Below are 18751 nucleotides of genomic sequence, written 5' to 3' on the forward strand. Positions count from 1 at the left end.
CGGAGAACCTTTCTTCCCCAACAACCGTCAGTTTCACAAGCGTTGTGCCCCAGCTACTTTCATTTCAGACGAGCAATTCTTCGATCTACATCGTTGACCTTGTTTTTTTTTCTGATCTGTTCATTTAGAAGCGTCTACCTGCTCGTGGTCCTACCCAAGAACCTTTCGTCGCCAAGAACCATCAGTTGCACGAGCGATGTGTCCCGGCCATTGTCATTTTAGAGGAGCAAATCTTCGAGCTACGTAGATGACCTCGGTTCTTCTCTACTAGATGGTATTTATATTTAAATTGAAAAAAAAAAGATAGGAAAAGATTCATGAACGATAAGGTGTATTTGAACCCCTTTTTTCGACCTTGGATCCTTACTTGCGTATCACATAACGTGTATTACATAATCAGTTGGTGAAGCAGTCATTTGTTATTTATCATTATTTCGTCGAAATTCTATATGTTATATCTTTATTATCTACAGTTCCTTATCCGTCACCTTCGAGACTTTCTCGTTGGATACTTTATCAGCCATTGCATAATCAAAAACCTCCTGTACATCTGCATTACATTTACTTTCAGGAGTTAAGTAGCAGCTTTGTGTAAGAGTTCAAAACTCAAAAGCTGAAAGACTGAAAGCAGAATCATGCCTATGGTACTCCAGGTCAACTGCGGTCGTTCTGATGATTAAAAATACAGCCTGAGTACTTACAGGAATCAATTCTTCTTCCACGTGGTCTGATGGGTAATGGACATCTAATATTTACGTTCTGTCGACGTCTATTTACATTTGATTGCTATTCCGCGGATGTAAAGGATGATTAAAATAAATAACGTAACGATCTTTTAGACGCACAAAAGAACCAAGGTTAACGACGTAGTTCCAAGAATGGCTTGTCTGAAGTGGCAGTAGGTGGGGAACAGCGATCGTTCAACCGATGTTCATTGGATCCGAAAGGTTTTCGAACGGAGACCACTAGCCGGCCTGGATTGTAGGTGCAGGCCCAGTAGGTGAACTAAGACATAGCTAAGGTCTCGGAAAGACGATCCTGGTAGCGTTATACTTATCATCGTGTCGATCATTAGGGGACGCTGGTGTTGATATTATTTAAGAATTTAATATTTTTATTAATCCTCTCAAAGTCAACTTGACAATTTCATTCGAAATTATTGAGTACACACAATACAATTTTAACCTCATTGGAACGTGACGGCTTGCTGTAACTCGTAATTATTGCGGTGCGTTCTTCAGAATGCGCTGGATCTTTGATCCCTGTTTAGTAACATTTTTCTTTGTTTTGTTATTGTTTGACTTTAAATCATTAAATGTTCTTAGTGAGATAGTTATAAGGTAACAATTGTTACTAATTTTATATTTCTAAGTTTCTAAGTTTGTACTTTCTTACTGCCTTTTGTTCCTGTTTATCTCCAATAAAGTAAATGAAAGTGTGAAGAATTTTTAAATGATTGTAAAGCTTGGAAATTAATGCTTATAAAAAACATCCGAGTTTGTTGTCAGATCGTCTCAGATCGGGAGCATTTGAAGCTCTTGTAGCTTTTTAAGTATAATATTAAAGAGGAGCTCAATCAAAACCAAATTTCTAAATTGGCCTCTTCTGGCATTTTTCATATCCGTTCACGTGTGATCATTTTAAATTATCCTAGGTGGTAATACTATATACAATTAAATAAAATTATAAGATTATTTGCCATTTTCGGATTTACAGATTAATTTTTCGGATTTACAGCTTACGGATGGCTGTCGTTGCGCGGAACGTGCATATGCGGAACCCCACCCCGCATTCCGCGTCTTTAGAGATTCGCCGGAATGACCAGATAACGATATCTCCTACTAGCGCGCAGACACGAGTAAAATCGCTTCCAGATACAGTACCCCGTAACATAGCGTAGTTGTAAAACAGTAAAAGAAAGAAAGTAAATGTGTAAACAAAACATTAAAAAGAAAAGTAAATGTGATAACATCTACAAATTTAATAAGTATAAATAGCATAAGCAGTAAATAAAACTCAAACTACATCTTTTTTTTTAAGCAAATTGTCACAGTTATATTGTAATATAACTAAGTAGCGTCATCATTGGACTCATATTCCGGCGTTTTAGCCTATAAATTTAATAAAAATTATAGTGCGTTAATTAAAATATTTTATAATAAAGATAAAATAATTATTCTAAAACTCCTCACCAAGGCATGTACGGTGTGAGTGCATATTAATCCAGCTAACAATGTTCCAACTACACCGCCGGCCAAACCTGAGTTCTTGAACGCAGCGGGCATAGCAAGTATACCAGTTCCAAGACATGCTTTAAGCAGATGCAGTGTTGATCCGAAAGTGCTGCAAAAATGAAGAGTCTGTTAATATATACTCGTAGCTCACTTGCCTTATAGGGGAGCTGAATATAATTTATATTTGTATCAAATTGGACTATTACGTGAATCACACAAGTGATTACTTTAAGTGATTCCAGAAATATATATACATCAGAAAGAGGATATAAGCAGCATCGTTCACGCAAGCAAAGAAAGCAATATATATGTCACTTTACTGTTAGGTTTTTGATCCATACTTTTTTTTATCTTTTACACGTCCACTTTTTACCACTATCACGAGTATTTTAAAGTGATGATGTAGTCAAAAATGAAGAACGCAGACTTAGTAAGTACCTGTTCACTGTAACCTTAAAGAGTACTGAGTTGAATTTCTAAGGAATAAGGAAGAAGGCAAATTGTTCCATAATTGGGCAGTACGCTTCTAATGAAACTTCTCCGTGTAAGAGTGGCGGTGGATCGACCTTCTACTCGTCCTATAGAAAAATGGTGATAGTAGGATAAGGTAGTGGAGTTTCTCAATTTGCAGACTTGCTGCTCGCCGACGGTATTTAAGACTGAGAAGTTTCTTAGAAACTAATTCATTATCATCTGTAAATCAAACATCACTCTGTTCTACCAAGTCAAGGGCTTCGAGCAGATGACGTTGCTCAAAGAATAGCTGTGTGAAATGGCAGTGTGCAGTACAAGAGTTGTACAACCGTCGTCCGTTGGAGCCGAAAAGTTCTTGTGCGGAAAACACGAGCCGGTAGACACCGCGTACTGAAAATATCCCACTAGGTGGAATGACGATATACCTACGACGAACACCTGTCATCGTCGTGATCTTCCAGGAGGCCTATCCCTGGTAGTGAGCGTCTATGAGCTGATATGATGACGATAAAGCAGTTTAAGTGCACCATCAAAAGAACTTATTGTTAAATAACTACTTGCTAAGTAATAAATAAATAATTAAAACTCACGAGTTAGGATGTTCAAGCTGTCGATGTTCGAAAGGGTTGTAAGGTTTTTCATTGACATCTTTTGATGATATACTAAAAGTTGATTGGAACTGTGCATTCGTCGTCAAATTTGCTCTGGAATAAAAAAAAATAAAGATTAATATCATTACTTGGAACCATGCCATGATCTCCTTCATTTATATATATATATATATATATATATATATATATATATATATATATATATATGTGTGTGTGTGTGTGTGTGTGTGTGTGTGTGTGTGTGTGTATGTGTGTGTGTGTGTGTGTTAGAATAATGTTTACAGATATAAAGCCTTTGAATAGGTGAATATCTTGATACGGTGTGTCTTTTTTGTTGTCACTTGTTGTACGGTACACCCTATCCGAAAACCAATATTTTCAGAATATTTATTAAATAACGTAAAGATGATATAACAAAAAATCGTTTTTAAAATCAGGATTACAACATGTTAAATTTACAATTAACAAGTTCACAATCTATTCCTGTCATTGTGCTGCTAGAAGTTATTGATCTGTCGAAATCCAAGAAAGTTTAACTTTATACAGGATATTTGTAAATAAATGTAAAAGTCTTTTTGCAGAGAAATGAGCTATATAATCACCCCTTTAAAGCTTTTCCAGCTATAATGGATCATCCTGTATATACTTTATACATAGTTACCGCGTGGTCAAGTCTTTATGAGAGGTAAATATTTATTTTTAGTTGACGAATATTTTTAAGTTTTGTGGTGGGTATAGACAAAGATGCATCGTCGGCAAGCACTGGGTGTTGTTTAAACCGCCAGAGCATTCGGTTTTCAAAATACTTTGTTACCTTATTAGTAGAACATGAGAAGTATATATTAAAACTGTATTGTATTCTATAATTAAAATTGTTAGTGGTGCCGGCTAGGCATGATCTTATATTCTTAAGACATAGGCTATTTCTCCAATGTAAATGTAGCAAAGTTTTTAATTTTGAAAGAAATGTATATTAAAAGAATACACAAAATATTCTCAAGTCATCGTGGTTTTTAGAGTTACAATATATAATACCAATGTATCATTTTTGACATCTCTGATAACCGCATCGATTGTGTTAGTTCGAGAGAAAGCGATAAAAGATAGTAAGTCCAAGGGCATTGCAATTCGAAATTGTTTACCGAAATTAAATACTATCCTAATCTCTTGTATGCAATATATAATAATGTAATATATAAATTGTCCTAATAAAAGAAGGCTACCATAATAAGGAAAACAATATTTTAGCAAAGCTTTGCATATGCAGGAAAAACAAATTATAGTTGAAATCAGTTTTAAGTTAAAAACCTGTGCTAGAATTTGTTTATCAACGTATATTGTTATTCTTCTTTTCAGCTATTTTGTTCCAAAAAAGTCGTCGTCATTTCAGCCCATAGACAGCCACTGCTAGGCACAGGCCTCCCCCAAAGATATCTATGGAGAAATATACCACAATCACCACGCTTGGCAGGCGGGTTGTCGATCGCAGTATGGTATTATGGTACGCAGAAGATGCAGCTGTACATCCTCTGGGAACTTTTTTGTGAACAATAGCATATCATTAGTCTAAGTGTGGATTATTTAACATTATATCTAGGAATCGAACCCGCGACTTCGATCAGTCTTAGTCCTCTACCGCTGGACAACCCGCCCTTTATATACAAATGTATTTCATTATTCAGATATTCTTTATAATTGTTGTATAACAATTATTAAAAAAGATTCATCTTAAGATTGTGAACATATCTTGCATTATCAATGCTTTAATACTTGATTTAGAAATGTTTTTATGACAAAATAATATTATAATCTCTGTCACAATTACTTAATAAATAAATATTTAAATATAGCTTTTATTAACGATCTTATGTTTAAGTTACATTTTTCCTTATTTGTACTTAGTATAATACTGATGTTAAAAATAAAAATTTTGCTTAGACACCGGTTTCTTGATGGTTTTCCTTCTCAGCTTAGGCCATCATCCCAGGAGTTTTTCATAACTATCTGTCTCTTACCATTTCAGCTATTTTTATAATTTCATTTCCTACCTAAGGTACTGCTTAACTTGTCTTCTATTTTGATATCTGTGGTACCATTCTGTAACTTCTTTAGACCGTTTGTCTATAGTAGTTCCAATTATATATCCCACCAACTTTTATTTCAGCTGTATGATTCGGTACTGAATGATATTTATATTTATATCATTTATATAATAAATATTATGATATTTATATAATAAATATCATTTAGCAATCAATGGTGAATAAGGCAAATATTGTACCACTTTGTTAAAGGCAATCACAGTATCTACTATTACTTACACATTAGAGATACAGTATGAAATGTATGTTTTATTTATAGTTTCAAAGACATCCCACATCAATGACTTAAAGCATATAAAACCTAACATTAAACATTTCATATATCCTAACAAGATTTTCTGACAAAGGTAAATCTTCGTATAATTTGTTGACTGAAATATAAGTTCCACTGTATCTATTTACTTTAATTAATTCTTTGAATGCCCAATCGATGACTCATCAGAAGAAATTTTCCACGCGTTGTCTCATGTTACCAAAACACATAAACGCTTAGAGTGTGTAAATTGACGCCATTGTTGTTGCAGTTAAAACTGCTTGGTTTGATTTGAAAATTCATGTTATGTATATTGATTGGAAAGATATTGAAACTTTAAGGATATTTAATGGAATCAGGCGTTATTTTGCGAAAGTCCATCATAAGTAAGAAAAGGACCAATATTTAGCCACTTCCGCACATGCCGTCGTAGTCGTACAACAAAGTGCACCGTCCGCCAGCCCGCTGATAAATGCGGCAAACAATGCGAATTCATTAGTGTCAAAAACAAAAGCAACTGTGTTTGGCACTAATCGGTGTAACATAACTCCTGAAGATGCCCCGTGGAGGGTGGAAACATGTGTTGAGTGATTTAACGGTGGTAGTTGTGTAATTCGCATTGTTTGCCGCATGCGCATTTATCAGCGGGCTGGCGGGCGGTGCACTTTGTTGCACGACTACGACTGCATGTGCGGAAGTGGCTAAATATTGGTCCTTTTCTTATTTTAAGGGTGTGAATGTATATATATATATATAGCTCATTTGTCAGAAAAATACTTTTAATTTTTTATACATATATCTCTCAGAAAGCTATCAGACTAATAACTGCTGACTGTACAAAGGCTACAGGTACAGATAGTAAGAAATAATTATTTTTAATACTCAGTAATCCGAATTTTTAAAATATTTTTTTTGTGTTATTTATTATGAAACTATTGACTTTATGACTGAATGCACATTTTGACAGTAAATGAGCTAGAAATTCATCTTTATAAATTTGTACACCCAAAAACCAATCACCCGGTATATACAGAGTTTCCAAAATCTCCAGAAACGAAACTCACACGAGCTACATAACCTTCCAGATATGAAATCGGTAATAACTATCCAACATATGCTTCTTACATAAATTAATGAGCACAACTATTCGTTCCGTAACAAAATAATTGCTATGGAACGAACGGAAAATTACTGTGCTCTGGAATAAATATGTCTCTTTACTTCTATGTTTATATAAACCATAACAATTGATTATTAAATTTTTATAAAAACGTAGTCGACACAGCCAACGTATTGGCAAGTTGTCGCAGTGGACAGACTACATAGTATTCAAAAAAGATCGCCTCTGAGAACTTAGTTTTGTAGTAGACATTCCAGACAGGCAAGCGGAGTGCAAGACGTCCACGAGATAGAGAAAGCAACTTTTATAAAGACGCCAGATGCATGCTACTTTTAACCGGTCTTATTACAAAACAATGAAAGAGGTCTTTGTCCAGTGGTGGAAGTACAAAAGCAGAAAATATGCTCGAATGATTATAGTCACATAGCTCCAGTTTCGATATATACGTGGTATGTTTTGTCTGCCAAATTAATATGTAAAAGTTACAAGCGCTTTGTTTTAGAATATTTACAAGTCACACCTTAATTGGTCTTCGACATATTAATATCAGTTAAGATATCGTTTCTTTTAAAAATAGATCAATAGTAACGCTTCACAACAAATGAACAGCCATCACCAATGAAAGCGATTCGAACTCATTGAGATTTGTACACAAAACAGATTCGGTTGAGCAACCACGATGACGTCATCGCATTGAAAATCTCAAGGTTAAATTGTTTACTGAAATCTTTATATCATTTTATTCTCTATTGTCAACGCATAGCTTAACTAACCGTTTGTTAGATACAATCAAGGTCGCGCGGAATGAAGTTAGTTCTATGGAAATGCACGTAAATCCTTATAGATCACCTTGCAGTAGCAACCATCACCGTTGTTATTTCAACCGTAAGACGTTTACTGCTTTAGGCCCGTGCTTCCGCTTAAATTTCTAACAATATTGGTTCTAATAGAAATAAATTAAACTAGAAAATAAGTACAGTGATATTTAAATAGAACATCTGTAATACTTTAGGAATAGAGAAGAGAGAGAAAATGCATTGTTTGGAAGGAATACTACGTATGTTAAGAATGATAGATATTATAAGGATAGATAGAAGAAATAAAAGAGCTTATGAAGCATGAAGGAAGAAAGTAAAAAAAATAAACAAACAAAGTACATATACCATAAGTAGGGGGTACGAAAAGTCTCCAAAATCAGGAGCCATTTAAAAACTAAGATCAGTTGAATGCCACTTGCATTCATCGTTTTTCGAAAGTACAATAATTGGAATTAATTCGAATAAATAGTGGACGTTAACAATATATTTACATATTACAGAAAAACCTAACGGCACCAAAGTTACGACTACAAAAATCTCTAATCCAGAGTCGGATTTTTTAATTTAAAGTCCGCAAAACATTATTCCACTACCATTAACAAAATTCAAAACGCATGTTAAAAGTAAATTGATCGAAAAGGCTTATTATTCAATAAAAGAATATTTAAACGACAAAAACCCGTGATAATGATGTCGCTTGATTATTTTTAATTTCATTTAGGCTATATCTGATAAGTTTTATATACATAAATCTGTATGGTTAAACTATTCAAAGATGTGTTGTTGTGGAGTTTTTTCCTGTTTTTTCTCCGCAACTAAAATACGTTGCAAAGTACAATAGAATAAAAAATAAAAAAGGTTAAAATAAATAAATAATTATTTGACGATCAATAGTAGTTCTGAAAAAGTTCCAATGTTGTGTAAATGAATTTTATCTTTATCGAGAACCTTAAGGATTAAGCGGCCATCTATTCTGCGTGCTATGCGGTCCGCTACCATTTCAACTTCGTTTATCTATAGAACTCCTCGTTCCTTATTCGATCTCGTAAAAAAATTAACCTCAGAACAATAAGGTCATATATTTTAGAATCTAAATTTCAATATCAATTTATAAACAGTGCAAATTATACCTACCTATACTAAAATCATTTGTTAACTACATGAATATTAAATTGTCATTGAATTTGTACTTGTCATTTAAACAATGCGGCCATTAAGTTGTATGTTAAGGGATAGCTATTAAAATTTTACATCTTGAATCTGATTTAGACTTACAAATTTTCTCATATCTAGTCCTTTATAAAGACTTTACATATGAATGTTCTCACTCCGCCAAAGACCGATCTACATGGCGATACGAGAGAAGAAAGGGGAACAGGACAGATTGGAACATGATCACGACCACTCTGTCAAGAGTGTACGACTGATGAAGAAAAAGAATGAAAGCTAGATAAAAGCTGGAAAGCTTGTTACACCTTTCTATGTGCTTCATGAGATTAATAACCCCTATGTGGGATAATATATACAACAACTCCCGTTATTTTTTTTAACAAACATTCGTCTAAAACCTTTTTAAATTGTAAAAGATTTCTAGTCAAAATAAAACTTCTATCATAAAACCCATAGCCTATCATTATGATAATGGTATTCTTCAGTTAAATTTGCTTCTTATTTCTAACAAATATGTTATATTTATACTTTTTAGATTCGGAGTAAGGACAATTACATGAATAAGATATGGGGACACCTACATTTTATGATGTCATTCTATGATGTTACGTCTACTCGTATAACTCTCACGTGGTAATTAAAGATAATTAAAAATTAAATAAAGCTGTTTTTAAATACTTTCGTTCCATCTCCCATAGCCTTATATACCCAGTGAACATGCTGAACTCTTATAACCTACAAAATTATTAAATATGTTATTGTATATGTACCATAAATATAATATTCCCTCTATCAACAAATACAAAGGAATATAACGTGAACAAACCGAATTTTTTTGATCTTTAAAATCAAAATATAATGCATAAAAAGATTTTTTTTGTCTACTTTTCTCTGCACAAATTCCGCGTGATGAATTATTGAACGTACTCTCTTTCTGAGAGGACCTACATTCTTAAAATAGGAACATTATATAGCAAACAAAAATATGAAACAAAGGCCAAAGGATTGGCAATTTAAAGTAGCTTCGGACAGTCCAAATAGCGGATAGAACAGATAGCAGCTGTACCTTATGTTTCTGGAGAGGAGAACGGGGATGGGCAAAACATTAGGGCGACCGCATACATGGTGCACAGACGACCTGGGTCACCAGAAAAGGTCTATCCGAGGAAATCATTTTGGAACTTGAACAGGACTATGTCCAGCAGTTCACGTAGACATCACGTAGACATTTACGTGATTCAAAACTCAAATAATTAACATAGAAAAATAATAACAGAAATAACGTTTTGCACATATAAATCTTAACCCGAAATACACATTTTAACGGTGCTAACATTTTATACTGTCATTTAGAGGATACGACGGAAGTAACAGAGTTATTCAATATATATATCAGCAGAAAGCCCAATGAGGAAAATACAAAAAGAAAAGCTGAACCGAAAGTGAAGGACGACAATTTTACAAATTATTTTTTTTTTCCCTCTATATTTTGCGACCTATATTCCTTGGATGGGTCTTTTGATATATTCCGCAAAAATTTGTTTCGTTTGACTAAAATAAAATAAGGAATGATTTTATAGTAAGATAATTTTGTTTGATGTTTCAAATATTAATAAACACCGGTATTGGAGTTTGGTCTGCCTTTCACTAGAGAATTGGCTGACGAGATCGTGGCTACGGTAGGTCACGGGTGGCTTTAAGTTGCCAAAGATAGAGAAAAATGGAAAGCTTTGAAAGAGACTTTTACCCTGAGGGTGTCCATACAAACTTAGTACAAAATTATCAAGACTGTTATTTAAAATTACTAATTTTAACTCATTTGTATGGAATGAATATAATAAAGCTTTATTATTATTGTATTTTAAAGAGTACCATTATTTGAGTCTAGATTGGGTACCGATACTAATTTTAAAACTTATGCAACTGTTATTATAGATGAATTTTATTAAAAATATTGTTTATAATAAATGTGAACTTCTTCCACGATGCCTAAGTCTACCTGCATTTAACTCAGATAGACAGGAGCCTAAGTGAGCATGCTTCACACGCCACAATAGATAATCATGTACATTGAAAAAGGCGGACAAAATGAGTCAACCACACAGGAGGAGATAAAATAAAAAAAAAACCAAGATTTGTTGACTGCTGAACATATGTGTCCATAATATTTTTGAACTTATATGACCGCTTGGAAGCGGTCTGCATTCTGCATGTTACGAGAACTTTAACAAGATCGATCCACTTTTTGGGTGGACATTCAACAGTGCGCATACGGTTTTGTAATCTCCAGAAGTTAGATGCCCTATATCCTTCTACGCTCTTTATTGCTTTTTATTCTTCTTCGCCGCTTCAAATAGTCAATCTGCTGGACCGCTTTGGCTATACGTACAAAATCCAGACTATAGCCGTATTAAATTTTAGTTATTTTCTGTGCTAGTGCTAGGTGAAAATCAAATTATCATTTTCTTTACAAATTTTCAATTATAATCACTTGTACAGGTCGGGTAATATATTAAAGGAATAGGAAAAAATAACACTAATGTGAAATAAATAAAGCTTAAATAAAACAGAAACTACAATACTACAGTATCGGAGGCTATAAATAAAAAAACACTCACACACACTCACAAATTGAAAATGAAATCGAACTCACGAATAACGTGATAAAGTGAATAAGTTCAAGTTCAAGTAACTTAACAACTGACTTATACTATTCATGGTACTTAGAGTATTTCACGAACTGCTCCAATTTACTCCAGTCAATAATCCCTTAGCAAATTTACGTTAGTTACAAACAACTATAAATTTAAATTGCGCTCCCATATATCCTGCAAACAAGTTTCCGAATGAATTCGACTAATTACCTTTCAGATATATTTGTTTATTGATTTCACTGCATTGACTATTTCATCTAATACTTGCCAATGTACTAATTATTACGTTATAAGACTAACTAGAAAAATGATTAAAGATTACATTAGTCCTGACTACTGTTAATAATAATTCTAGATTCTTTTGTCAGTTTACCATCATTACATGCCTAATTATTTCCACTACTTCGAATGTTAAAACAAATACAGTAAAAAGTTTCTTAGCGTTTTATTTGAAAATACGAAACATCTATTTCTTTTTTATCTATAGTACTAGCTGATCCCGCAAACGTTGTTTTGCAAAAAAAATTAAAGTTTTTAATTAACAAGTGTAAGATAAGGGTTGATCGTAGAGGAGTGAAAATTTAAGGTTGTATGTATTTTTGTATGCTGTATCATAATAAAATAAAAACCAAAAAAATTGTCTAAAAAATTAAAAATTAAATTTAGGGGTGGACCACCCTTATCACTTAGGGGTATGGAAAATAGATAGTAGCCGATTCTCAGACATACTGAATACGCATGTAAAATTTGGTAAAAATCGGTCAAGCCGTTTCGGAGGAGTTCAAGTTCGAACACCGTGACAAGAGAATTTTATATATTAGATTTCATGAAATTTTATGTGCATTACGTTCGATAATTTTTTGTTTTAGAAAAAAAAACAGTATTTCTATTTAAAAACGCGACATGCAATTTCAGCAGTCCTCTCTTGATATTAACCTAACATTGCCCAAAGAAATCTGATAGAAACAAATGAAAATCTGATGAAGCAATGTCAGCGTTATATAGCGAAAGTATTACCCTCTCCTAGCCAAAATCCCATAATTTTGCTGAGTGGTTTATGATCCAATACCACACTACTTCTATCTATAAATACCGGCGGTTTTCTCCTATCTTCTCGCTTTATTATTATCAATTATTGGTAGTAGAAATTAGTAGTGGTTTTTGTGTAGAGTCGTGGATTCGATCCACGACTCTACACAAAAAACTCATAATAAACATTTCCCTTACATTTAATCTCACCATACACAGCATCATCTTATTATGATTTAACCTAGCTTTCATTACAGTTATTGAAACCTTTCTTTATTGTATTTTTAATTAAATTTATTAAATCGAGTCCTAGCTTAAATTCAACTTCCAATTAAACTGATTCCATTTTACAAAATGCCGCGAAACATTATTGGACTACCAAAAAAAATTTTAAAACGCATATCAAAAATAAATTGACGGAAAAAGTTTATTATTCAATAAACGAATATTTAAAGCATAAGAATCCTTGGCAGTGATATCCCCGGATTATTTTGATTTCATTTAGGCTATATCTAATAAAGTGTGTTTGTATAAATCAGTGTTTTTCATTTAAGAAAACATATGCTGTGAAGTTTCTTCCTACTTCTTCTCCACAACTATAACACGTTGAGAAGTAGAGTAGAATCAAAAATAAAAAAATACTTCAAAAACAAATAGATAATAAGTTCGATCAATAAGAGCTCTGTTTAAAGTTCCATTGTTGAATAAACCAACTTTATTTTATCTTTATCATGATTCATTTTACGTAATAAATTATGTACTATATATAAGATGTGTTAAAAAATATAATATAATACCAAAAACCAAAAAGCTTAGAAAACAAAATAGATATGTTTTTAAATTAAAACCTCATTAGTTTTATAATACTATATTAATAAATAAATGTAGCAGAGCACCAAACGATATCCATCGTTAACTTATATGTAAACACAGGGACAGTTCCCGAAGAAGCCCGACAGTTCATATGTTCAAGATCAATAATCTCAACTGATATGCTAATGTAACATATTCATAATACTAAAATTAAATAGATCTGTTAATTGTAAAGTAATCTTTATATTAAATATAAGACTATGTTTCAGGTTAATAGGTTATAAAATATTTAAATATTAAAGTTTAGTAGATACGTGTAAATTAAATGCGGCAAATAAATATAAGATTATTTTGAAACTGTAAATACGTCTTGCGTTGCACGCACTTGCGGACTTGACTAATTCGTTTGTCCATCTAGTATTGGGAAAATCTACACCGAGACCTTCGGCTTGTATCCGAGAACCTTTCGTTCCCAACAGCCGTTGATTGCAAAGATGTGTGTATTTGTGAATAAATCTTAAACCGTTCAAACATAAACTTTAACCTAAAACCATTAAGACAAACTGATGTTAATCAATAACGTAATTAAAAAGACATATAAATATAATGTACATATTACACATACACGCTGTTTCTGTATACTTTCAGGAAAATATTGAATTAAAATGGTATAAACTCACTCCTTCAAAGCCTTTACATCTATACCTATTAACCATATAAGTTACTTAATATAAGTTTTTAATAGAATCAGGCGTTATTTAGCGGAAATCCATCCTTAGTAAGAAAAGGACCAATATTTAGCCACTTCCGCACATGCAATGGTAGTCGTGCAACAAAGTGCACCGCCCGCCAGCCCGCTGATAAATGCGCATGCGGCAAACAATGCGTATTACACAACTACCACCGTTAAATCACTCAACATGTGTTTCACCCCTTCACGGGGCATTTTCAGGAGTTATGTTACACCGATTAGTGTAGACTCCGTGTTTGGCACTAATCGGTAACTTAATATAGGCTTCGTAATAAAATAATTAGTAACACAATATTTTAATGTTAAAATAAAGTAGATATATGTTAATTAAATGGGGTGAATATATGTTACAAATTTGACAGACCACTTTGTTAAGTTCGTCAAAAATGCTGCAGATCGCTTCCAGCTGGTCCTGCTCGAAATCATCAAGGGAGAACCATTTCGAGCAGTAAACGAATTACAGCTAAACTTATGTCGATGATGAGTAAATACAAAATAATCCAGAAGCTGTAAACACTTATTTTGACTGTAAATATTGACATCACGTTAAAGGTTGGTATATAAAGCATGCATGTTTTTAAACATATATGTTTCTCCTACAATGTTTGGTATAAGATCTTTACATTATCGGGTAAATATATTTATCAACATTTTGATTATGTTTATTAATCATCTTTTATCTTTCTCAATTTCTTATGCACTTTCTTTCTATCTTTCACAAACTTTTTTATTCCTTTTCTTTAATATCTTTTTTTTACAGAATATTACAATATCAAAGTTGATTTCACTCGTGTATAAATTTTGTTTTAATTTTTATTTCTGTTAATAATTTTATTTTCAGTAAAATTATTTTTATTTATAATCTAATTAATCTTATTTATATATATTTTTCTTGCGGGCATAACTTATCGTGGATCTTAAAAGACATATACATAAACATATACATAAAGACGTATAGATACGAGTTGGAATTGTAAAACGAAAGGCAAGTTATCGATTCTGAGGAATGTTTAAATAGTGGAATCGACCTTCGTTAAAGGAGCTGTGACATTTAAAACTTACGTCGAGTTGAAGTTCTCCGAAATTTGTTTCTTTTCCTGAGTCATCTTGTTTTATCTGTAACAAAACGAAACGATTATCTTTTAAAAGGCAGTAATTATTTTAAAAAACTATTGAAAAATGTACGTATTTAGATATAAACGCTCTGTTAACACGTTCACTGCGGGCCCAATTTTGAAGAACTTTCAGCTGGTGCGGCTGAGGTCGAATCAGCCTCAAGCTGAACTTCCTAGCAGTGCGGTTGAGGCCTTTTCTGCCTCATGTTTCAATCATTTTTAAACAGCCGCCGCACTAGAGAGAAAACACGAGTTTTACGCGCCGCACCAGTGCAAAGTCTACCATGAGGCTGAATCGGCCTCAAGCCGCAGTGAATGTGTTAAAGTAACCGAAGAAATGCATGCTCTAAACACCGTCATATATTACCGTTATAAATTTTTAATTATTGTTTTCTATTTGTTCTTGGAGACTTGGTACTGGCAGACGTTATTTACCAGTTACGTTTTAATAGAAAAAAAAATACAGTAGTGTAAAATGTTTCGGAGTGATATCTTCACTTCTAATTTAAAAAGAGCCTTACATTTACCCCTTTAAAACTTTAACACGCATAAGCAATCATGACATAAGTATATATATATATATATATATATATATATATATATATATATATATATATATATATATATATATATATACTACGAGCCGGTAGACGCGGCGATTTGTCCCCTACTAGATTGCCAACGACATTGGTAGGGTCGCGAGTGCTGGCAGGAAGACCGGTCATTTTAGCGATTTTTGAGAAAAACCTTAATATCACAGTGGACATCTATCGGCTGATATGAATATAATCAAATGGAAGATATCAATATTATGCGGTTACACTATGTCGCTAGTAACACAGAATTAGCATTAAAAGTTGAGTATACCTTTCAATTAATTTAAACCATTTGCTTAGTTGTTTTTATAGTTATCTATTTAACATAAAATTAAACGAGGATCATATGTTACACATAGGCAAGGAAAAATGTGAACTAGAACTAATTATATTAGGAAAAGTGGAAATGTAAGAAATTTACTTTAATCGTGATAAATGACAGTGATATATGTATAAGAGGAAAATGAAAATAAAATCTGTGATGTTATAAATAGTAATTAGATATAACTGCAGATTTGGATCGATGAAAGGTTTAAAGAGCGGAAGAGAATAATAGAATGAATTATGGAATGAAAGAGACAGAAAGATAGATATTATGAGGAATGGAAGAAGAGAGTAATAAAAGAAAGTGTAAATTTTAATATATATTATAGGGGTTGAACGAGAAGTCCCCTAAAACCAGGCACTTTGAAAAAAAATATGCTACAATCAAAATGGAGTAAGTAAATACATTGCAATATACAGTTTACAAAGTTATAATAGTATTATATCGAATAACACAATAAAGAAAAAACTAAAGAAAAAATTAAAAGCGTAAATTCGTAATTTAAATAATTAAAATTGCAACAAATCTAGTAAAGGATGATTTATGAATGCTTTGAGAATGATAGAAATTGCGTAAGATAGAAAGAAAAAAAAAGAGAGAGAGAAATTGTAGAGGAGGAGAGTGAGAGGGTGAAAATAAAAACGTGTAATGCAAAAAAACGTAAAATCATTGTCCCAAAAATAAGTTAGGGGAACAATAGGCCCCCAGTAATGGAGGGAATACAAAACAAAGTACAAAACTTTAATCTAATTTACAAATGAAACAGAAAAGAAGTAAAACTAGTACAACCGGTAAGTAGTAAAATACACAGGGAGTGACTATATTTAATTTACTCGACCTACACACTCGTCTCACGATACATCCTGTACTCTAGATAGACGGTAGCACTAAAGTTCACTGTCGACTTAAGTTGTAAATACAACTAGAAGAATAACAAAACTAATTCTTCTTTAAAGTAGTAGTAGTAAAAGTAGTTTTTTTTTTTCGAAAAAAATAAAACAATTATGTAATTGATAATGACACAAATTTAACGTACCAAGACCAATCAAGACTTGTAATTCATTATCGGAATACGAAATAACAAGTTATACTCCATATCGTCATTTGTGTGCATTGTTTTTGTGTCATGCTTATTATATTAAAAAGCACTAGGATAACAGACACGTCGTCGAAGTGTTATTTTGCTAACAATACTTATTAAAGTGAATAAAAAAATGCTAGGTTAAGTTACTTTAAGAGCGAGGCACCTTTATTTGTTTCCTTCGACCTTTTATTTATTATCGCGAACAGCAATGTTGTTTTTTATTATTGGTTTACTTACCTTATGATAATGTATAAATTTTCAATATGTTTGCATATTGAACGCATACCTAGCTCTATTTATTATGTAAACTATAGCCTTCAACTATACGATTAATAATAAAAATTATATAATAAGCTTTCTTAATAAATCTTCATAACAGAACCTGTAAAACATACGTCTGGCACCTTTGGGGTAAACTTCTCCGTTCTAAAATCATTATAACTTTGTTATTTATAAAGAATTTTTTGTGAAACTTTCGTAAATTGTACAAAATGATGCTTGCTAGTAAATATTACTATTATTAAGTAATATCGCTTTGTTACTTTTGTACTAAATTTAAAGAAATTGTAAGATAAGATGCTCTTTAGGTATTATCACATTTTTACAAAGTTTCATAAAATCATCTGTTTGGATTCCACCAATGACATCGTTTTCTTCAGCGTGAATGAGATGAAGGCGAGCCTTCAGTAGGATTTGTTATATTCTTGGCAGTACAATTTATCCACTAGTTTAATGTATTGGCTGATATTAATACTTAAATACATAAAGTAGGATACAATTTATAACCATTGATGACATCAAAGACAACGTCAAGAAAACACAGGTTATTTCGTGATCCATCCGTAACAAATGGAACGCTACACTAGAAAACTCGTGAGTGGTTCTTAATATTTTAATCGATGTAATATTAATTTCCAATAAAATAATATAATAAGCCATGGAAATAAGATATTCTAAATAAGAGCCTGATAATAGATACTACAGTAAGAATTGCATATGAAGTTATAACAAAGAGGTATGCAAATATTTGTGAGAAGGCAGAGCTGGCAGTTAAGTTACAAGAGTGTTCAAGAGAGCGTCCGTATTAAAATTTGCATTTCAAATATGAGAGGTGGCCAAACTTTGCTATCGATGTACCATATCCATTACGATCAGATTAACACTTACTTCACAACAGCGTATGTACACTCAAACGTGACTTGAAAAGGTTCAATCTAAAATAAATAAAATGGTGGTTTCTTAAGAACTTTCTAATATGTCGAGTATGTTGAACTTACGTATATATTTGATTTATATCGAATACGACTTCAAAGGCCCAACATGAAATAAAAAAGTATTTTGAACTCATCTATTGTGTTTTATAATAACTTGAAAAAAAAATACGAAATCTTTAATGTATTTTTATAACACCTTTACTTATGTGCTTCCATCTGGATTAAAAAAAAACAATAATTTTAAAACTTGCTCATGTTTAATGGAATCAGGCGTTACCTCGCGGAAGTCCATCCTAAGTAAGAAAAAGATCAATATTTAGCCACTTCCGCACATGCAGTGGTAGTCGTGCAATAAAGTGCACCGCCCGCCAGCCCGCTGATAAATGCG

The 18751-nt window shown here is 32.5% G+C and overlaps 1 protein-coding gene across 1 annotated transcript in view; it reads right to left on the bottom strand.

Moving 5' to 3' along the window:
- The window catches only part of LOC137928759 (proton-coupled amino acid transporter-like protein CG1139), a 48639-nt gene that overhangs the window by 12655 nt on the left and 17233 nt on the right, over window positions 1-18751 (bottom strand). Inside the window, exons 2-4 of the mRNA XM_068771720.1 lie at window positions 15092-15145; window positions 3299-3412; window positions 2193-2343 (exon numbers count right to left, since the gene is read on the bottom strand). Of these exons, the coding sequence (XP_068627821.1) occupies window positions 2193-2343; window positions 3299-3412; window positions 15092-15135 (309 nt within the window). The 5' untranslated portion in view covers window positions 15136-15145. The remainder of the gene's footprint in view (window positions 1-2192; window positions 2344-3298; window positions 3413-15091; window positions 15146-18751) is intronic.

Source organism: Battus philenor, unplaced genomic scaffold (assembly GCF_028537555.1).
Source record: "Battus philenor isolate CCGP_79_NKW_IND1 unplaced genomic scaffold, ilBatPhil1.0.hap1 SCAF_4, whole genome shotgun sequence".
Lineage (NCBI taxonomy): Eukaryota > Metazoa > Arthropoda > Insecta > Lepidoptera > Papilionidae > Battus > Battus philenor.